This window comes from Anomaloglossus baeobatrachus, chromosome 7 (genome assembly GCF_048569485.1).
Source record: "Anomaloglossus baeobatrachus isolate aAnoBae1 chromosome 7, aAnoBae1.hap1, whole genome shotgun sequence".
Lineage (NCBI taxonomy): Eukaryota > Metazoa > Chordata > Amphibia > Anura > Aromobatidae > Anomaloglossus > Anomaloglossus baeobatrachus.
This window is the reverse complement of record NC_134359.1, coordinates 27211976-27235327: the sequence shown is the minus strand read 5'-3', so window position 1 is coordinate 27235327 and position 23352 is coordinate 27211976. Positions and strand designations below refer to the sequence as shown.

The window sequence follows — 23352 nt, the reverse complement described above, 5'->3', positions numbered from 1 at the left end:
GTGGTCTGGGATGTTGCGGTGTCCTGCCTGGCTTCGTGCCCTAAGGTGTACACCAATAAGGAGGGAGGATGATGGGGGTTGTAATAGGAAGATTGTCGTGACGCCACCTGTGGTATGCGGTCAAAGATAGCCGCCACTGCTTTGCTGTCCTCCGGGGTGGATGGTAATAGCAGCTGAAGATGGAATCGCTCCCCCCAGGATGGATGATGAAGGAAGTAGTGATGGCGATGGCCTTTGGCGCCATGGCGTGGGGCATTGGCATCAGTAATAAAAGTCTGAGTCCAATGCTGCAGTTCCAGGTGTCTTTACTCATTCTTTGTGCCGCTTGCCCGGGTAGGACTGGTCACCCGCTGTGATGTGCCCCATCGACCTCGGATAAGTTAGAAGCAGTCACCGGTGTTTGAAAGAAGAAAGTCCTTTTTCAGAGTTGCCCTTCCAGCCGTGAGGAACCTGCCCCGAGCGTTCTGCTCCAAGCCCCAGACCCCGTGAAGAGAAGAGAAGAAAGCGGTAATGGTGTTGTGTCCCAGAACTGGTGTCCCGGGTAGACTGACAGAAGATTCTGTGAGTTAGCTCCTACTTCTACCCCAAGTAGAACCCGCCCTCCCAGGTGGCTGGTTTCAGTGACCGGGGAAGTCCCATGCCTCATCATGGCCACCCCCCTATCTACCCTGAAGCATCCGCCCGTGAGAAGGCTCCTAAGCTGTATATAAAGTATGAATGTGGAACACTGGTGATTAACCCCCTCCTTACCCCCAGGGCGGCACGGTGGCTCAGTGGTTAGCACTGCAGTCTTGCAGCGCTGGGGTCCTGGGTTCAAATCCCACCAAGGGCACCATCTGCAAGGAGTTTGTATGTTCTCCCGTGTTTGCATGGGTTTCCTCCGGGTTCTCCGGTTTCCTCCCACACTCCAAAGCCATACAGATAGGGAATCTAGATTGTGAACCCCAATGGGGACAGAGTTGCCAATGTATGTAAACGCTGTGGAATTAATAGCGCTATATAAATGAATAAAATTATTATTAATTATAATTACCCGAGGCGAATATTGCACCTTAAATAAGGTGCAATACTCTGAGGCGACTTGAGCCTCAGGGGTGCCACATATGATTCCCATCCTGGTATATATGGTTTCATCCTAGGGACCACCACTAGTATATATGTCCACCATTCTGGTATATATGCCCCTCATCCTGGGCTAATTTTGGAATATATGCCTCCCATTCTGGGCTCCTACCTCGGATATATGTTTCACATACTGCCACTGTTCTCTAACACATTTAAAGAAAAACACACAAAAAATTCTACTCGCTTAGCTCTGCTGCCATGATGCGCTGTCGTCTTGTGTCGTGCAGCGGTGTCCTCTGTAGCCAGCTGAGAAGACGGCAGCTGATATCAGGATGTCTGCTATGGTGACACATAATGTCACTGCCATGCAGTACCAATGCCTGGAACACTACTGTCAGCTGCAGGCCTCTGATCAGCCGGCATTGTGTTTTGCAATGCAGAGACCCAATGGGTCTCTGTGCTGCAATGCACGTTAGCTGAATGTGTGTGCTTGGATGCACATTCAGCTGAAGTAGGCACTGGGTTGGTGGGCCCTCCTCTAGTAGGTGCCCAATTGTGGTCTCACTGCTACGATTGTTAGACCCCTGCAAACAATCCAAAATATGTAGGACTTGGGAGACAAAGCTGTCTGCTGAAAAATTAGCCTGCAAATCTGGACAAAATTGTTGGGTTCGGCACACATTACAACTTGGGATGATCGAATACCTCAAATATTCGGGAACGCACATATTCGCTGAATAGGTCGCCGCTATTCGACTATTTGCGAATATTGTATGCGCAATATAAGTCTGTAGGAAACCCGAATAGTTGCCGAATAGCAACTATTCGGGCTACCCCTAAGGCCACTTTACACGCTGCGACATCGCTCAAGCGATCTTGTTGGGGTCACAGAATTTGTGATGCACATCCGGTCGCTTTAGCAATGCCGTTGCGTGTGACACCTTTGAGCAATTTTGCATCATCGCAAAAACGTGCAAAATCGCTCATCGGTGACATGGGGATCCATTCTTGAATATCGTTGCTGCAGCAGTAACGAAGTTGTTCCTCGTTCCTGCGGCAGCACACATCACTCCGTGTGACACCGCAGGAATGAGGAACCTCTCCTCACCTGCCTCCCACCCGCAATGCGGAAGGAAGAATGTGGGAGGGATGTTACGTCCCGCTCATCTCCGCCCCTCCGCTTCTATTGGGCGGCAGTTCAGTGACGCTGCTGTGACGTCGCTGTGACGCTGAACGAACCGCCCCCTTAGAAAGGAGGCGGATCGCCGGTCACAGCGGCGTCACAGGGCAGGTAAGTAGTGTGACGGGTCTGGGCGATGTTGTGCGCCACGGGCAGCGATTTGCCCATGTCGCACAACCGATGAGGGTGGGTACCCACACTAGCGATATCAGCCTGTAGACTTACATTGCCCATCGACTATTCGCATAGCGGCGATCAATTCGTCGGATATTCGCCAAGCCGAATATTGCCGAATATTTGTGATATTTGATCATCCCTAATTACAACATATGGGCAGTTATATTCAGAAGTAGTTAACAGATGAAATATATTGATGGAGGGACTACTTCTTTTATCCATGATCTTTGAACCATCTTCCCTGTTCTCTGCCAATAAATTGATACATATGAGCCGTATGAAACGTCCTGGGAGGGCTCCAGTGAAGATTCTCCTAAGAAATATTTTGAATTTCATATTTCAGCCTTCAAAAGCTATGGTAACATAATGCATATCCATCTGGTGTGCCCGAATATTGGTGCAGTGACCACAGAAAAGATCATTTTAGTTAAAATCCAATTTATGGGTGGATCAATAGTACAGAAAATGAATTTCAGAACAGGTCAATCACATCACCATTGTTTGCTATGTAAATCCAGAGCCTAGAATTTATCTTATAAGGACCAATAACAGTTACGACCACTTTCTGCTGCTTTCTAAAAACCATTACAAGGACTGCAAAATATTGCACCATTAAACTCTCCGAACTGTCGATAATAATCTTTCCCATAACTCCGGATATTCTTCGTCCTATCCCTTCCAAGGTGTCTTACTTAAAAATACGTTAAAGGTCTGCCAGATAAGAAGGGTTAATTGAAATTTTTGGATCTCGTTGCGTTATTAAGCTCATAAACATGAGCTAATGGCATAATTTATTTAAATATTATTCATTAAAGTCTAAAGAATTAATTTAATCTGATCTTAAAATATAAGAAAAGGAGATGCCGGCGGTAGTTGTATAGATTAGTCCTTCTATCTTAAATACTGTGCTATTTTTTCTTAATTACAGTCATTAATCAACATCATCTGATAATGGTGCAATGAGGGTATAGGTAATATCCATATGAAATCATGGTACGAGGCATAGACGTAAAAAGAGAGAGTGTGTTCCCGCGTGATGGGTTTATGGCGAGGACTCGTAAAATGCAGAGGTGGTGAACGTGGCATTCTCTTTTCATGTGTACTAATAAAGTAGGTATTGCTGTGTTTAATTATAGATACTGACCTGACAGAGTATAATTTACACTTCACTCACAGTCAGGAAACAAAGGATTCATTTGCATCCAAAAAAGGAGCCTCGTTGAGTATTTAATTTGCTAAATAAAGTTTTAGAACTGTTCAGCTGTCTGTAATGCTTCTTTTTCAAGCACTTTAGTGTGCATTAGTGATGAGCGGGCACTACCATGCTCGGGTGCTCAGTACTCGTAACTAGTGATGAGCGGGCACTACCATGATCGGGGGCTCGGTACTCGTAACTAGTGATGAGCGGGCACTACCATGCTCAGGTGCTCGGTACTCGTAACTAGTGATGAGCGGGCACTACCATGCTCGGGTGCTCGGTACTCATAACTAGTGATGAGCGAGCACTACCATGCTCAGGTGCTCGGTACTCGTAACTAGTGATGAGCGGGCACTACCATGCTCGGGTGCTCGGTACTCGTAACTAGTGATGAGAGAGCACTACCATGCTCGGGTGCTCAGTACTCATAACTAGTGATGAGCGGGCACTACCATGCTCGGGTGCTCTGTACTGGTAACTAGTGATGAGCGGGCACTACCATGCTCGGGTGCTCGGTACTTGTAACTAGTGATGAGCGGGCACTACCATGCTCGGGTGCTCAGTACTCATAACTAGTGATGAGCGGGCACTACCATGCTCAGGTGCTCAGTACTCATAACTAGTGATGAGCGGGCACTACCATGCTCGGGTGCTCAGTACTCATAACTAGTGATGAGCGGGCACTACCATGCTCGGGTGCTCAGTACTCGTAACTAGTGATGAGCGGGCACTACCATGCTCGGGTGCTCAGTACTCGTAACTAGTGATGAGTGAGTACTACCATGCTCGGGTGCTCAGTACTCGTAACTAGTGATAAGCGGGCACTACCATGCTCGGGTGCTCAGTACTCGTAACTAGAGATGAGCGGGCACTACCATGCTCGGGTGCTCGGTACTCGTAACTAGTGATGAGTGGGCACTACCATGCTCAGGTGCTCGGTACTCGTAACTAGTGATGAGTGGGCACTACCATGCTCAGGTTCTCAGTACTTGTAACTAGTGATGAGCGGGCACTACCATGCTCAGGTTCTCAGTACTTGTAACTAGTGATGAGTGGGCACTACCATGCTCAGGTTCTCAGTACTTGTAACTAGTGATGAGCGGGCACTACCATGCTCAGTTGCTCAGTACTTGTAACTAGTGATGAGCGAGCACTGCCATGCTCAGATGATCAGTACTTGTAACTAGTGATGAGCGGGCACTACCATGCTCAGATGATCAGTACTTGTAACTAGTGATGAGCGGGCACTACCATGCTCAGGTGCTCGGTACTCGTAACTAGTGATGAGCGGGCACTACCATGCTCGGGTGCTCGGTACTCGTAACTAGTGATGAGTGAGCACTACCATGCTCAGATGCTCAGTACTTGTAACTAGTGATGAGCGGGTGTCGCGGGCGGGGAGGAGGGTGTCAGCACACCGCGCTCACCCCTTCTGCTCGGGTCCGGCTGCTCAGTGGTGGCTCGAGCCGTAGGCCGGATCCCGGGGGCTTCCTCGAGCGGCACTCCTCGCCCGTGAGTGAAAGGGGGGTTGTTGGGGGTGTTGGGATAATGTCCGTGACGCCACCCACGGTTGTGGTGATGTGTAGCACCACCGCTGCTCAATGCGGGGATCCCGGGGATGGTGATGGGGAGCAGCCAAGTGTTGTGTTGCCCCTCCGTGGGTAGGGGTTGGTGATCCCGGGGCCCGGTGATGGCTTGGGAGGTGCAGGGCCTGGTGGGCGCAGGGACGCGGGGGCAGCGCTGTGCCTTGCGGCATTGTGGTACTCACTCAGCCTGAGACGTGGACACAGTTTGTACGGTAAACCAAACGGCTGGTAGGACGGTCCCACAGACGGCTGCTTTGCTTTCCCGGTAGGTGACGGTGATGTCCCTCTTCCTTGCACCTGTATGTACGGATGGTTGCGATGGGTCCCCACCGGTAACCCGCTCCCCGGCTTCAAGCTGGGCCGGAGGAGCACTACACTTTGCCCGCAGGCGCTGGCCCTCAGAGACTGGTGCCCTGGCGGTGGCGGTGCCTCTGTTGTACAGGTTGGACTGTTGCCTTCAATCGGGACTTGGTTGCTGGGGGAATCTACGTCCCCTTCACTGACGGATTCGGCAAATTTGGCGACTCCTAGCCTTGCCGGGGTCCGAGAGGCCCCTGCCCTGGTGCTGACTGTCCTTCGGAACACTGCTCCAGACCACCGGGCACACAGCCAACGGGGTCCTTCTAGGAACTTCCAAACGGTCCCCCTCCGGACAGTCACCGCCGTCGCTGACCTTGCTGTTCTGGCCCTACACAAAGCTGGACCTTCAGGCTTCTCTCTTTCTCTGTCACCTCACTTGCTTTCCTCCTTTACCACTTTTCCTTCCTTTACTTTCACTTCGTTGTTTACACTTGCCCTCCCTGGGCTAATCTGCCTGGTACTTCCTGCCTCCAGGGCTGTGAGCTCCTTGGTGGGCGGAGCCAACCGCCTGGCCCACCCCCTGGTGTGCATCATCAGACTCCTGGAGGAAGGCAACAAGGATTTTTGGTTCAGCTTAGGTGTGCCTACCTGGGATGTGGGGTGTGGTGGTGTTGTGACCTGTGACCCCTGGCTTGCCCAGGGCGACACATTCCCCCTTAGCAAAACGCAGACCGTCCGCGGGCTGCCGTCCTACACCGGTTTTATTTTTCTGTAAAAAGGGGATAACAGGGTTAAACAAACATGCATAACATTTTTAATAAATTCTTCCCAAGACGGGAGGCACATTTACTTTTAACGTTTCAACGGTGTACGGTCACGGTTTCCGCTCTCTCCCACCCAAGTATCCTGGCCCTGATGCTGCCCCTAAAGCCCAGGCAGCACCCCTTGACCCACAGTCCAGCACACGGTACCCGAGCGGGATCTGTCCTTGCCCTCCAGAGGGTAGCCACCGGTTCCTTTGGTGGCGGGGCCCTGGCCTGCTCTGCTGAGGGCCCTCCCTCCAACCTGCCTCTCCGGAGGCGGCCTGCGGAAAACGGTAACGGTACCCAACATATTTACAAGCCACTAACGTTTGTGGTTGCCCTGCAAAGTTCACGGGCTTGTCCATGGATAGTTCCCATGCATTTTAAACGGTCCCCACGGGGACAACGGTGCCGGCTCCAGCCGGTTGCTAATCACAGCAGACAATCAGGTGAACTTCGGATCATTTTCATTTTCATCATTTTTCAAACTTTTCAAACAAACTTGTAAACATGCTGACTGGTGGTCCCAACGGGGACTGTGCAGCGGCACTCCGCTGCCTTTTGCGGCTCAACAGTCCATTCTCACTCGTGGGGCTCTAGTGCCACCTTCACATGGTGCACCGCTCTGGACCCCAATGGTAGCTCGCTGCAGGCGATCTTCTTCCATATTCATGCGGGCATGCACATCCGCTCTACACCCCTCTCGGGCATCGATCTCCCTGCGCAGCTGATGTTGCCGCCGCTCCCAGCCGGGAGTACTTTCTGTTCGCTCCGGTTCAGCGTGTGCGGGGGACGGACCCAGCCAGAGTCCCTCCGTGTCGGCTACGACCGGCACCTTCAGTAATGAGGGACCCCGCTGTGACATGGCCTCCTCTGCCTCCTGGCAGCTGCATCCCCGCCGTGCCTCCGGTGCATCTTTGCTGACGGGCTCAGCCTTGGGCTTCTTCCATAGAAGCGGTTCAGGGTGGTCATGAGCTTCTGCTGCAGGTCGGTCCGCCGGGGCGGATTGGCAGGGTACCGCTACCGGTGGTGGTGGTAGCGGGCCTAGTGGCGGGGCAGCAGCAGCTAACGCGGGTAGCGGGAGAAGCAGCAGGGTGAACGGGTGTAGGCCGGGCCCCTCAGCCGCAGCGGCCGATCCTTCGGGAATACAGGGACGTGGGTCTCTTACCCGTTCCTCCAAATCTTCCTCCACCTCGCATCTCCACATAGCAGCCACCACTTCCACCATGTCGGCCTCCCACTCCTCCAGGAGGAGCTGCATGCGGACCTGCAGACGGCTGCTTAGTTGGGCGGTCCGGACTTCCACCCACGCCGCCATGCCGGGCGCGGGGACCACGGTGTTGTTGGTCGGACTCAGCATCTTTAGCAGCGGCCTCTTCCAGGAACCAATAAATGGCCGCAGGGTCCTGGCGTCCCTGCTTCCACAGCCGCGCTCACATGCGGCCAGCCGCCATTTCGTCCCCCTTAGCTCTTTCCGGCCCCTCCTCTCTCGGGGCGGGGTTTTGGCCTTCGCGCCTCTACTGCTCGAGAAGACGCTCGAGCGGGAAGTTTTCGCGCCAAAGATGGCGGCTTCTGAAATTTTTCTGCCGGATACCTCCGGCGGTAACAAGGCGCACCTCTACCAGACGGCAGAGCGGTAAGATCCTGTTCGTGACGCCAAGTTGTCGCGGGCGGGGAGGAGGGTGTCAGCACACCGCGCTCACCCCTTCTGCTCGGGTCCGGCTGCTCAGTGGTGGCTCGAGCCGTAGGCCGGATCCCGGGGGCTTCCTCGAGCGGCACTCCTCGCCCGTGAGTGAAAGGGGGGTTGTTGGGGGTGTTGGGATAATGTCCGTGACGCCACCCACGGTTGTGGTGATGTGTAGCACCACCGCTGCTCAATGCGGGGATCCCGGGGATGGTGATGGGGAGCAGCCAAGTGTTGTGTTGCCCCTCCGTGGGTAGGGGTTGGTGATCCCGGGGCCCGGTGATGGCTTGGGAGGTGCAGGGCCTGGTGGGCGCAGGGACGCGGGGGCAGCGCTGTGCCTTGCGGCTCTGTGGTACTCACTCAGCCTGAGACGTGGACACAGTTTGTATGGTAAACCAAACGGCTGGTAGGACGGTCCCACAGACGGCTGCTTTGCTTTCCTGGTAGGTGACGGTGATGTCCCTCTTCCTTGCACCTGTATGTACGGATGGTTGCGATGGGTCCCCACCGGTAACCCGCTCCCCGGCTTCAAGCTGGGCCGGAGGAGCACTACACTTTGCCCGCAGGCGCTGGCCCTCAGAGACTGGTGCCCTGGCGGTGGCGGTGCCTCTGTTGTACAGGTTGGACTGTTGCCTTCAATCGGGACTTGGTTGCTGGGGGAATCTACGTCCCCTTCACTGACGGATTCGGCAAATTTGGCGACTCCTAGCCTTGCCGGGGTCCGAGAGGCCCCTGCCCTGGTGCTGGCTGTCCTTCGGAACACTGCTCCAGACCACCGGGCACACAGCCAACGGGGTCCTTCTAGGAACTTCCAAACGGTCCCCCTCCGGACAGTCACCGCCGTCGCTGACCTTGCTGTTCTGGCCCTACACAAAGCTGGACCTTCAGGCTTCTCTCTTTCTCTGTCACCTCACTTGCTTTCCTCCTTTACCACTTTTCCTTCCTTCACTTTCACTTCGTTGTTTACACTTGCCCTCCCTGGGCTAATCTGCCTGGTACTTCCTGCCTCCAGGGCTGTGAGCTCCTTGGTGGGCGGAGCCAACCGCCTGGCCCACCCCCTGGTGTGCATCATCAGACTCCTGGAGGAAGGCAACAAGGATTTTTGGTTCAGCTTAGGTGTGCCTACCTGGGATGTGGGGTGTGGTGGTGTTGTGACCTGTGACCCCTGGCTTGCCCAGGGCGACACACGGGCACTACCATGCTCGGGTGCTCGGTACTTGTAACTAGTGATGAGTGAGCACTACCATGCTCAGATGCTCAGTACTTGTAACTAGTGATGAGCGGGCACTACCATGCTCAGGTGCTCTGTACTCGTAACTAGGAATGAGCGGGCACTACCATGCTCGGGTGCTCAGTACTCGTAACTAGTGATGAGCAGGCACTACCATGCTCGGGTGCTCAGTACTTGTAACTAGTGACTAGGAGCACTACCATGCTCAGGTGCTATGTACTCGTAACTAGTGATGAGCGGGCACTACCATGCTCAGGTGCTATGTACTCGTAACTAGTGATGAGTGAGCACTACCATGCTCGGGTGCTCGGTACTCGTAACTAGTGATGAGCGGGCACTACCATGCTCGGGTGCTCGGTACTTGTAACTAGTGATGATGAGTGGACACTACCATGCTCGGGTGCTCGGTATTCCCAACAAGTGATGAGCGGGCACTACCATGCTCGGGTGCTCGGTACTCGTAACTAGTGATGAGCGGGCACTACCATGCTCAGGTGCTCAGTACTCGTAACTAGTGATGAATGAGCACTGCCATCCTGGGGTGCTTGGTACTTGTAACTAGTAATTAGCGAGCATTAACATGTTTGGATGGGCTCAACTCGAGAATCGAGTATATTAGACATCAATGGGGAACTCTTCTGGAAAAATAGTTGAGCTCTCCATTAACTTCAATTATGCTCAGTACTCAAGTTGAGCCAGTCTGAGTGTCTGACTGCTCGTTTTGAGTAGCAAGCTCTGAGCATGGTAGTGCCTGCTCATCACTAGTTACGAGTACTGAGCACCCGAGCATGGTAGTGCCCGCTCATCACTAGTTACGAGTACTGAGTACCAGAGCATGGTAGTGCCCGCTCATCACTAGTTACGAGTACTGAGTACCAGAGCATGGTAGTGCTCGCTCATCACTAGTTATGAGTTCTGAGTACCGGAGCATGGTAGTGCTTGCTCATCACTAGTTACGAGTACATAGCACCTGAGCATGGTAGTGCCCGCTCATCACTAGTTATGAGTACATAGCACCTGAGCATGGTAGTGCCCGCTCATCACTAGTTACGAGTACCGAGCACCCGAGCATGGTAGTGCCCGCTCATCACTAGTTACGAGTACTGAGCACCCGAGCATGGTAGTGCCTGCTCATCACTAGTTACGAGTACTGAGCACCCGAGCATGGTAGTGCCCGCTCATCACTAGTTACGAGTACTGAGCACCCGAGCATGGTAGTGTCCGCTCATCACTAGTTACGAGTACTGAGCACCCGAGCATGGTAGTGCCCGCTCATCACTAGTTACGAGTACCGAGCACCTGAGCATGGTAGTGCCCGCTCATCACTAGTTACCAGTACTGAGCACCTGAGCATGGTAGTGCCCGCTCATCACTAGTTACGAGTACCGAGCACCCGAGCATGGTAGTGCCCGCTCATCACTAGTTACGAGTACTGAGCATCTGAGCATGGTAGTGCTCACTCATCACTAGTTACGAGTACTGAGCACCTGAGCATGGTAGTGCCCGCTCATCACTAGTTACGAGTACTGAGCACCTGAGCATGGTAGTGCCCGCTCATCACTAGTTAACTAATTCCTACTCGACCAGGGTCATACAAATCCATGTCAGACAGGAACCCTGCAAACCTCCTCCTATCTTCTGGCATCCTTGGCACCTCTTCTGATTAGTACACCCGGTGTAATGACACACCATAATGATGATGAGGTTCCTGGCCAACTAAGCAGATGATGCATTTTGGATGCTGGGAGGTAGAAGATGTGGAGCGCTCCCATGTGACGAGCAAGGACTACCGATGTGGCCACTGGACCAAGGTCATACAGATCAATACGCTCATCTCTAGTTGATGGTAACGATGATAATTTGGTTTCTATAAGACTAGGCATGTCTACTGAATGATCTTAGCTACAATTAACTGAGTGTCAGTACCCACGAACGGTGGACTTCCAGACAGCTGATCAGCGGGAGTGTTGGGTGTCCGACCACCACTGATTTGATAGTGATGCCCTATTGTATGTCCTGAACGACCCCTTTAATGATAAGTTAAAGTCTTCTTAATCTGTAAATACACTTGATTGTGTCCAGCAATCACTCACATCCCCAGCAATAATGTGTTTTCCTTTGGTGACTTAAGAAGACATTTGGGATGTTCAGTTCTGGAAGACGTTACACGTAGAAGCCACTTACTCAGCACCGAGCGGCGAAATCAGCACTTTCAAGGAGAGCTGGAGACTCGATAAAATGGCTATCCGGGGAGATATGAAAGCCTTCAACTCACCCCCTTTAATTAGTCATTTCTACATGATTATGCACAAATTACAAGTTAACCTTGATTCTTCCTGTCATCACTCTACGTCTATGGGACCTGATTTACATCAACATCTGCACAAATATTTATTTTGCTATTTAGACATTTATTGTAAGCGGCAGATTATGTATCTGTGTCAATACACCATGCTCGGAATATAATTACCATGATTTCTATAAAAAAATTATAACATGTATTGTGCACATATACAGTATATATATATATATATATATATATATATATATAAAAGTGCATCTCGATAAATTAAAATATCATCAAAAAGTTAATTTATTTCAATAATTCAATACAAAAAGGAAAGCACATATTATATAGAGTCATTACACACAGAGGGATCTATCCCTATATATTATATAGAGTCATTACACACAGAGGGATCTATTCCTATATATTATATAGAGTCATTACACAAAGAGGGATCTATCCCTATATATTATATAGAGTCATTACTCACAGAGGGATCTATTCCAATATATTATATAGAGTCATTACACACAGAGGGATATATGCCTATATATTAAATAGAGTCATTACACACAGAGGGATATATGCCTATATATTATATAGAATCATTACACACAGAGGGATCTATCCCTATATATTATATAGAGTCATTACACACAGAGGGATCTATTCCTATATATTATATAGAGTCATTACACAAAGAGGGATCTATCCCTATATATTATATAGAGTCATTACTCACAGAGGGATCTATTCCAATATATTATATAGAGTCATTACACACAGAGGGATATATGCCTATATATTAAATAGAGTCATTACACACAGAGGGATATATGCCTATATATTAAATAGAGTCATTACACAGAGAGGGATCTATTTCACATGTTTATTACATATTACATAAAGTCATTACACACAGAGGGATCTATTTCATGTGTGTATTATATATTATATAGAGTCATTACACACAGAGATCTATTTCACATGTTTATTATATATTATATAGAGTCATTACACACAGAGGGATATATGCCTAAATATTATATAGAGTCATTACACACAGAGGGATATATTTCACGTGTGTATTATATATTATATAGAGTCATTACACACAGAGGGATCTATTTCACGTGTTTATTATCCTACTATATTACTGTATATTATATACTCCTTGTGAATCTCCCTCAAATATATAAATGGACTTTTCTTACAATCCTATCAAGGCTGCAGTTATCCCGGTTGCTTGTGCACCTTTTTCTACTACACTTTTCCCTTCCACTCAACTTTCCACTAATATGCTTGGATTCAGCACCCTGTGAACAGCCAGCTTCTTTAGCAATGACCTTTTGTGGCTTACCCTCATGGTGGAGTGTGTCAATGACTGCCTTCTGGACATCTGTCAAGTCAGCAGTCTTCCCCATGATTGTGTAGCCTACTGAATGAGACTAGGGGACCATTTTAAACACTTAGGAAGCTTTTGCAGGTGTTTTGAGGTAATTATTCTAATTTTCTGACTTTTGGGTTTTCATTGGCTGTAAACCATAATCATCAGCATTAACAGAAATAAACACGTGAAATAGATCCCTCTGTGTGTAATGACTCTATACACTGTGTGCAGAATTATTAGGCAAATTAATATTTTGATCACATGATACTTTTATACATGTCGTCCTACTCCAAGCTGTATAGTCTTGAGAGCCAACTACCAATTAAGTAAATCAGGTGATGTGCATCTCTGTAATGAGGAGGGGTGCGGTGTAATGACATCAACACCCTATATGTTAGGGCCAGGTGGATGGGCAGACCCAGAAGGTGGATCCACTGGGCCGAACTCCCCGATGAGGGAAAAGAGTCCAGTAGCTGGAGCACTATAGGTAGCAGAACAGTCCGCGCACAAGAGCACAATGGAGAAGTCCCTGGAACCACGGGGTCACTGATGGTGGTCCGGGTGACGGAGCTCAGGTTCGGAAGCCGGGATGATGTCAGGCGGGGTCCGGAACCGTTGGAGCGAGATGACGGGTCACCGCAGGGAACAGAGAAGGTGCGGACTGTCAGGATGGCAGATAGGCAGCGTTCGGGGTTCGGGATACGGCAGGACCGGATGGCAATGCAGGATCGGCTCTAGAAGAGAGAGAGGTAAGTATCTCACAGGAATACAAGGAGACCTGACTCCTAGCTTGGGAAACACGAAGATCAGGCCCCGCCCCCTTGGACATTGCACCCCTTTATACCCCGTATCTGTGTGCTTCATTTCCTGTCAGTGGACACTGGCCCTTTAAGAAAGGTTCAGTGACCGCGCGCGCGCCCTAATGCGCATGCGCGCGGCCCTGGTGCCAGAAGCCAGGGCAGGAAGCTGAGAGGAGGACGCAGCAGAGCCGGGCTGGGGCTGGGAAGCCGACGGGCGCCGGGAGCGGGGACCAGGAGGCCTGGGAAGCGCGGGCGATGGAGGCTGGAGAGCGGGGAGCGTGGCAGGTGAGCCGGGAAGCGGAGCAGAGGACCCGGGGAGCGTGACAGTACCCCCCCCCACGCCCCCCTCCCCGCAACCGGGACAGGAAGGCACGGAGCAGCGGAGTACCCACATTCTCCCGGGGCTCCCAGGACCTATCCTCGGGACCATACCCCGCCCAGTCCACCAGGAAGAACTGTCGACCCCGTACGGTCTTCATGGCCACGATATCCCTTACCGCATAGATGTCGTCATCGGCAATAGGAGGAGGAGCCGAACTGGCAGCAGCGGAGAAGGGACCAAGGACAACCGGCTTGAGCAGGGAGACGTGGAAGGAGTTGGGTATCCTCATCGTGGCCGGGAGCTGGAGCTTGTAGGAGACCTCATTGATTTTGCTGAGGACTTTAAACGGCCCGATGTAGCGAGGACCCAGCTTGTAGGATGGTATCTTCAATCGGACGTACTTGGAAGCAAGCCAGACTAGATCACCAGGAGAGAAACACGGAGGGTCCAGACGTCTCTTGTCTGCATGTCTCTTCATCCGCAGGGTAGCACGCCCAAGGGACGCCTTGACAGAGTCCCAAATGGTTGCAAAGTCACGGGCTACAGCATCAGCAGCAGGGACATCCGAAGAAGGAGATACAGGCAATGGAACGGAGGGCTGAAGTCCGTAAACGACATGAAAGGGAGAGCTGGAGGAGGACTCACTGACGTGGTGGTTATGGGAGAACTCAGCCCAAGGAAGAAGCGTGGACCAGTCGTCGTGATGGGCGTTGACGTAGTGTCGTAGTGTCGTAAGAAGGAGGTCAAGATTTGATTGACCCTTTCCACTTGGCCATTAGACTGAGGATGGTAGGCAGAAGAAAAGTCCAGAGTCACTCCCAGATGTTTGCAGAGAGCCCTCCAGAAGCGGGAGGTGAACTGAGTTTCTCTGTCGGACACGATGTGTGATGGAAAGTCATGCAAGCGGAAGATGTGATGTATATAGGCGTCCGCGAGTTCCTGAGCAGAGGGCAGTCCAGCCATAGGGACGAAATGAGCCATTTTAGAGAACCGGTCCACCACGACCCATATGACTGTGTGTCCGGAGGACAATGGCAAGTCCGTAATAAAGTCCATTGCAATGTGTTGCCACGGAACTGAGGGTATAGGCAGAGGCAGAAGACGGCCGTATGGCAGGTGTTTGGGCGTCTTGTTCCTGGCACAAGAGGAGCAGGCAGAGACAAAAGAGGCGACGTCCGTGCGAAGGGATGGCCACCAATAATGACGTACAATCGCACTCCAAGTTCTTTTCTGGCCAGCATGACCGGCTGTTTTCGAGGCATGGCCCCAGTGTAACACTTTTTGCCTGTCAGTCTCAGAGACATAGGTCTTCCCGGGCGGTATCTGGGCCAGGGTGACAGGAGCCACCGGAATAATCTTACTTGGACAGATGATGGGTTGGGATGTCTCCTCTTCCTGCTCCATGGGCATGAAAGACCTAGACAAGGCATCAGCGCGTACGTTCTTGTTCGCGGGTCGGAAATGGAGCTGGAAATCGAACCGGGCAAAGAATAAGGACCACCTGGCTTGCCGGGGGTTCAGTCGCTGAGCAGACCGCAGGTATTCCAGGTTCTTGTGGTCCGTGTAAATTATAACGGGGTACACTGCTCCTTCCAGAAGATAACGCCATTCCTCCAGAGCCAGTTTGACTGCCAATAGTTCTCGGTCACCGATGGTGTAATTGCGTTCAGGCGCTGAGAAGCTCTTGGAGAAGAAACCGCAAGTCACCATCTTCCCGGAGGAGGACTTCTGCATGAGCACTGCTCCGGCTCCCGAGGAGGAGGCATCCACCTCCAAGGTGAACTGGCGGTTTAACTCCGGACGGTGGAGTACAGGAGAGGAGGCAAAGGCCCGCTTTAGGGAGCCAAACGCGGCGTCGGCCGCAGGTGACCAGTCTTTTGGATTAGCCCCCTTCTTGGTCAAGGCGGAGAGAGGAGCAGTCAGAGCAGAGAAATGAGGGATGAACTGGCGGTAATAGTTGGCGAATCCCAGAAAGCGTTGGATTGCCTTCAGTCCAGAAGGAGGAGGCCAGTTGAGAATGGAAGAGACCTTCTTTGGATCCATCTGCAGTCCGGTATCGGTGATGAGGTAACCCAGGAAGGGGAGAGAAGACTGTTCGAAGATGCACTTCTCGTACTTGGCGTACAGACGATTCTCTCTCAGTCTTTGTAGAACCAGTTGCACGTTCTCTCGGTGGGTCTGAAGGTCCGGAGAGAAGACAAGGATGTCATCCAGATATACCACCACACAGACGTAGAGAAGGTCCCGGAACACGTCGTTCACTAATTCTTGGAAGACTGCTGGTGCGTTACACAGGCCGAAGGGCATCACGCAGTATTCATAGTGCCCATCGCGAGTGTTAAACGCGGTCTTCCATTCGTCCCCCGAGCGGATACGGACCAGGTTGTAGGCACCCCGAAGATCCAACTTGGTGAACACGCGAGCTCCTCTGAGCCGATCAAACAATTCGGGGATGAGCGGCAGGGGATACTTGTTTTTTACGGTGATTTGATTCAATCCCCGGTAGTCTATGCATGGGCGTAAGTCACCCTCTTTCTTCTTTACGAAGAAGAAGCCTGCTCCAGCAGGAGAGGAGGATCTCCGAATGAATCCCCTTGCCAGGCTCTCTGTGATGTAAGAAGACATGGCCCTTGTTTCGGCTGGAGACAGTGGATATATCCGTCCTCGAGGTGGTGTAGTTCCCGGGAGCAGGTCAATGGCACAATCGTAAGGACGATGTGGCGGAAGTACCTCTGACTCCTTCTTATCAAAGACGTCCGCGAAGGACCAATAGGCTGAGGGTAGTCCCGGTAGGGACTCTGGAACCGGAGGTCGCCGGATGGGTTGTATGGTCTTCAGACAGTTCTCATGGCAAGAAGAGCCCCATCGAGTGATCTCACCAGTGCCCCAGCTGACTGAAGGTTCGTGTGTCCGTAACCAAGGAAGGCCCAGCAGGATTTGATGTGACATGTGTGGGAGGACGTAGAGAGCGATGTTCTCGGTGTGCAGAGCACCGATACGCAATTCAACCGGCCTGGTGATCCAGGAGATGGTGTCAGAGAGGGGTCTCCCATCCACAGAGGCAATCACGAGGGGTTTGTCGAGCGGAGTAACAGGCACCTGGTACTTGTCCACCGTGGCCTGCTGGATGAAATTGCCTGCTGCCCCAGAATCGAGGTACGCCTCAGCCGTGAACCGCGTCTCTCCCGTTGTCACTTGCACAGTCCATGTAACCGGGTCTGAGAGAGTCCCAGCACTTAGGGTGGCCTCTCCTACCGACCCTAGGCTTTGGAGTTTCCCGGCGTCTCTGGACAGGAGCGTAGCAGATGTGTGCCCTCTCCGCAGTAGAAGCAGAGACCCTTGGCGAGCCGCTCTGCTCGACGTTGTTCAGACTGTCGCACACGGTCGACCTGCATGGGCTCATGGATGGAGACACCAGATGCCGTTGACTGGAGTACGGCGGACTTCTGCGGAGGAGAGGAATGCCGTACCGGGCGTCTCTCACGGGACACTTCTTTGGACCGCTCCTGAAAGCGAATGTCCACTCGAGTCGCTAGGGTAATCAGGGCGTCCAGGGTGGACGATACGTCACGACCAGCCAGCTCATCTTTGATTCGACCCGAGAGTCCTTCCCAGAAGGCGGCGGTTAGGGCCTCGTTATTCCACCCGAGTTCCGAAGCCAAGGTGCGGAAACGGATGGCGTATTGACCCACCGTCAGAGTCCCCTGACGTAACCGGAGAAGAGATGAAGCAGACGCGGAGGCGCGTCCGGGCTCGTCAAAGGTGCCGCGAAAAGCCTGCAGGAACTCCTGGAGGTTCTTGGTCATAGGGTCCTCCTTCTCCCACAAGGGGTTCATCCACGCCAGTGCCTCGCCCTCTAGGTGAGACATTATGAAGGCGACCTTGGCTTGGTCGGAGGCAAACAAATGCGGCAGCTGCGTGAAATGGAGGGAGCATTGGTTTATAAACCCCCTGCAGGGCTTGGGATCTCCGGCGTACCAGGGTGGTGAGGCCAAACGAAGTCTGGAAGCATCCGAGGAGGCTGTCACGGGAGCGGGAGTCGTGGATTGACTAGTGGAGGCCGGAGGTGCTGAAGATGTGACCGATGCTTGTAGCGTGTTCAAGCGGGCGTCCACGGAAGTCATAAAGTTCAGCATGCGGGTCTGGACTTCACGCTGGCGTTGGAGTTCCTCATGCAAGGCCGCTAGTGCTTCGGCGGGATCCATGGCCTGATCTTACTGTTAGGGCCAGGTGGATGGGCAGACCCAGAAGGTGGATCCACTGGGCCGAACTCCCCGATGAGGGAAAAGAGTCCGGTAGCCGGAGCACTATAGGTAGCATAACAGTCCGCGCACAAGAGCACAATGGAGAAGACCCTGGAACCACGGGGTCACTGATGGTGGTCCGGGTGACGGAGCTCAGGTTCGGAAGCCGGGATGATGTCAGGCGGGGTCCGGAACCGTTGGAGCGAGATGACGGGTCACCGCAGGGAACAGAGAAGGTGCGGACTGTCAGGATGGCAGATAGGCAGCGTTCGGGGTTCGGGATACGGCAGGACCGGATGGCAATGCAGGATCGGCTCTAGAAGAGAGAGAGGTAAGTATCTCACAGGAATACAAGGAGACCTGACTCCTAGCTTGGGAAACACGAAGATCAGGCCCCGCCCCCTTGGACATTGCACCCCTTTATACCCTGTACCTGTGTGCTTCATTTCCTGTCAGTGGACACTGGCCCTTTAAGAAAGGTTCAGTGACCGCGCGCGCGCCCTAATGCGCATGCGCGCGGCCCTGGTGCCAGAAGCCAGGGCAGGAAGCTGAGAGGAGGACGCAGCAGAGCCGGGCTGGGGCTGGGAAGCCGACGGGCGCCGGGAGCGGGGACCAGGAGGCCTGGGAAGCGCGGGCGATGGAGGCTGGAGAGCGGGGAGCGTGGCAGGTGAGCCGGGAAGCGGAGCAGAGGACACGGGGAGCGTGACACTATATAAGGTGTGCTTACTTATTAGGCAACTTCCTTTCCTTTGGCAAAATGGGTCAGAAGAGAGATTTGAAAGGCTCTGAAAAGTCCAAAATTGTGAGATGTCTTGCAGCGGGATGCAGCAGTCTTGAAATTGCAAAACTTTTGAAGCGTGATCACCGAACAATCAAGCGTTTCATGGCAAATAGCCAACAGGGTCGCAAGAAGCGGGCAGGGCAAAAAAGGTGCAAAATAACTGCCCATGAATTGAGTAAAATCAAGCGTGAAGCTGCCAAGATGACATTTGCCACCAGTTTGGCCATATTTCAGAGCTGCAATGTTACTGGAGTATCAAAAAGCACAAGGTGTGCCATACTCAGGGACATGGCCAAGGTAAGGAAGGCTGAAAACCACCACCTCTGACCAAGAAACATAAGATAAAATGTCAAGACTGGGCCAAGAAATATCTTAGGACTGATTTTTCACAGGTTTATGGACTGATGAAATGAGAGTGACTCTTGATGGGGCAGATGGATGGGCCAGAGGCTGATCAGTAAAGGGCAGAGAGCTCCGCTCCGACTCAGACGCCAGCAAGGTGGAGGTGGGGACTGGTATGGGCTGGGGTCAGCAAAGATCAACTTGTGGGACATTTTTGGGTTGAGGATGGAGTGAAGCTCAACTCCCAGACCCACTGCCAGTTTCTGGAAGATAACTTCTTCAAGCAGTGGTACAGGAAGACATCGGTATCGTTCAAGAAAACCATGATTTTCATGCAGGACAATGCTCCATCACATGCATCCAACTACTCCACAGCGTGGCTGGCCAGTAAAGGTCTAAAAGATGAAAAAATAATGAGATGGCCCCCCTTGTTCACCTGATCTGAACCCCATAGAGAACATGTGGTCCCTCATAAAGTGTGAGATCTACAGGGAGGGAAAACAGTCCACCTCTCGGAGCAGTGTCTGGAGGCTGTGGTGGCTGCTGCACGCAATGTGGATCGTAAACAGATCAAGCAATGACAGAATCTATGGATGGTCGGCTGCTGAGAGTCATCAGAAAGAAAGGGGGCTATATTGGTCACTAATTTTTTGGGTTTGTTTTTGCATGTCAGAAATGTTTATTTCTAAATTTTGTGCAGTTATATTGGTTTACCTGGTGAAAATAAACAAGTGAGATGGGAATATATTTGGTTTTTATTAAGTTGCCTAATAATTCTGCACAATAATAGTTACCTGCAAAAACCGATATCCTCCTAAGATAGCCAAATCTAAAAAACCCCTCCAACTGCCAAAAATATTAAGCTTTGATATTTTTGAGTCTTTTAGGTTGATTGAGAACGTAGTTGTTGAACAATTAAAAAAAAAATCCGCTAAAATACAACTTGCCTAATAATTCTGCACACGGTGTATAATATATAATAAAAACGTGAAATAGATCCCTCTGTGTGTGATGACGCTATATAATATGTAATACACATGTAAAATAGATCCTTCTGTGTGTAATGACTCTATATAATATGTAATACACATGTAAAATAGATCCTTCTGTGTGTAATCACTCTATATAATATATAATAAACACGTGAAATGGATGCCTCTATGTGTAATGACTCTATATAATATATAGGAATAGATCCCTCTGTGTGTAATGACTCTATATAATATATAGGAAGAGATCCCTATATGTGTAATGACTCTATATAATATATAGGAAGAGATCCCTCTGTGTGTAATGACTCTATATAATATATAGGAATAGATCCCTCTGTGTGTAATGAGTCTATATAATATATAGGAAGAGATCCCTCTATGTGTAATGACTCTATATAATATATAGGAAGAGATCCCTCTGTGTGTAATGACTCTATATAATATATAGGAATAGATCCCTCTGTGTGTAATGACTCTATATAATATATAGGAATAGATCCGTCTGTGTGTAATGACTCTATATAATATGTGTTTCCCTTTTGTATTGAATTGCTGAAATAAATTAACTTTTTGATGATATTCTAATTTATTGAGATGCACCTTTACATGTGCACATAGGTTTGCTAAGCTTTGAGAGAAGTAAAGCTGATAAATATGGGTGGGTGGATGGGCTAGTCAAACGCAATGATAGAGTAGGTACTGCACCATGTAATGATATCATTGATTCTAGATATAGAATATATAACACATAACATGTTTATTGATTCCAATATACTGCATCAATAATGATTTCTGTACCTTTCTATTTTCAGGTACCGTATATAAGTGCCCCTCCAATCACATACTTTGTATTGGATCCAAAACATGCATCCATTTCTCAAAACTCTGCAATGGAGTATTCGACTGCAGTGATGGATACGATGAAGGGGCGCACTGTCGGGGTGAGTTGAAGAAAGTCAAAGTTTTATGTTTTTCTTCTTTTATGTCAAAAATGTATCTGTAGAACATAATCTGTGATTTTATAGTTCTGATTAGTGATGATTGAGCACTACCATGCTCGGGTACTCGATAGTAGTAGTGATGATTGAGCACTACCATGCTCGGGTGCTTGATACTAGTAGTGATGATTGAGCACTACCATGCTCGGGTGCTTGATACTAGTAGTGATGATTGAGCACTACCATGCTCGGGTGCTTGATACTAGTAGTGATGAGCGAGCACTACCATGCTCGGGTGCTTGATACTAGTAGTGATGAGCGAGCACTACCGTGCTCGGGTGCTTGATACTAGTAGTGATGATTGAGCACTACCATGCTCGGGTGTTTGATACTAGTAGTGATGATTGAGCACTACCATGCTCGGGTGCTTGATACTAGTAGTGATGATTGAGCACTACCGTGCTCGGGTGCTTGATACTAGTAGTGATGAGCGAGCACTACCGTGCTCGAATGCTGGATACTAATAGTGATGAGTGAGCACTACAGTGTTCGGTACTCATAACAAGCAGTTGGATGCTCGGATTGGCTCGACTCATGTTCCAAGTATAATTGAAGTCAATGGGGAAGATCTTCCTGAAAAATGTTCAAGTTCCCTATTGACTTCTATTATAGTCACGCAAATCCGAGCATCCGACTGCTTGTTACAGATATGGAGCACCCGAGCATGGTAGTGCTCGCTTATCACTAGATCTAATCTTTCATTAATGTGGTTGTACTAGGAGAAGGACTTTTCTGTTGGCTCTTTTGGGCTTCGTTTCACTGACTTGATTTGCAATACCAAACTCAACCATGTTTTGCATTTTTTCTAGAGATGGTTTGAACTTTGTACTTGCAGGGGAAAGTCTAGACACCCCCCATATGGTTAATCAGTCTCACTGACATTGCAAAATTTGATTGGCATTCATCTAATATGTATGGTCAACCTTAGGGAAATCCAGTGCATCTAGTTCCCACAGCAGTTGAACGGCTCCACTGATGTGGCATATGTTGGACACGTAACATTGCTGGCAGATATTGAGCTTCCAGGTATCGGCTGGATGTGCACTGGTCAATACCTCACAAGCAGCCACAAACATCGGTCATGCTCAAGTAAGAGAGTCAATAAGGCTGGTTTCAGAAGCCCAACAAATGGACCATGATGTTTGGACAAGCCATGGGTCCATTGACCCAAACTCAACAGTTCATCAACATATATGAGGCTGTAGAGTTTGGGCCAGAAGACATTGAAGTCCGTGAAGTGTGAATCTAACGTAACTCCTCAAAACTTTTTCAAACCAGATATGACATTTTTTTGCCTGGAAAAATCTTTCTTCATCTTACCTAATTTTGGGTAGTGTTGTTCGAGATATTGTGTGTAAAGGCCCCGTCACACGCAGTGATATCGCTAGCGATGCCGGATGTGCATCACAGAATCCGTCACCCCGGCGATATATCGTTAGATACGTCGTTGCGTGTAACGGGGCCTTAAGTCAAGGTTTGGTATGCAGGACTATTTTTTATGTTTGGTGACTATGTGCATTCGTGCATCTCACCGGGTAAGAGGTTCAGGCTATTATGGGACCCAAAAATCAAAGAAGCATATTTCCACTTACATGTGATTGTTGTGGGTAATATAAAGAGGAGAGTAAAGGCGACAACGAAAAAGTGAAGACAAGTTAATCAGTCAATTTTACATGTTCTTAACGCACCTAAAAGTTGTTGTGATAAACTGGGGACCTACTAAAAGATTTGTTGTGAGGTCCCTCCATTATACGCTGTCAATATGATTGTCTGGCATTGCAGGTTTAGCTATATTTTATGAACCCAATTAATTATTGCGTTAAAGGGAACCTGTCAGGTCCAATATGCACCCAGAACCACGAGCAGTCCTTGGTACATATTGCTAATCCCTGCCTAACCGTCCTGGTATCTAGTAGCATAAATAAAGAAATCTATAGAAAAAGTATTTCTAAAGATCCTTTATGATATGCTA

The 23352-nt window shown here is 50.2% G+C and overlaps 1 protein-coding gene across 5 annotated transcripts in view; it reads left to right on the top strand.

The window, feature by feature from the left end:
* LRP1B (LDL receptor related protein 1B) overlaps positions 1–23352 on the top strand; it is a 2012817-nt gene that overhangs the window by 689549 nt on the left and 1299916 nt on the right. For all 5 annotated transcript variants that reach the window (XM_075317168.1, XM_075317164.1, XM_075317167.1 and 2 more), the window contains exon 3: positions 21195–21323. In XM_075317168.1, the coding sequence (XP_075173283.1) occupies positions 21195–21323 (129 nt within the window). The remainder of the gene's footprint in view (positions 1–21194; positions 21324–23352) is intronic.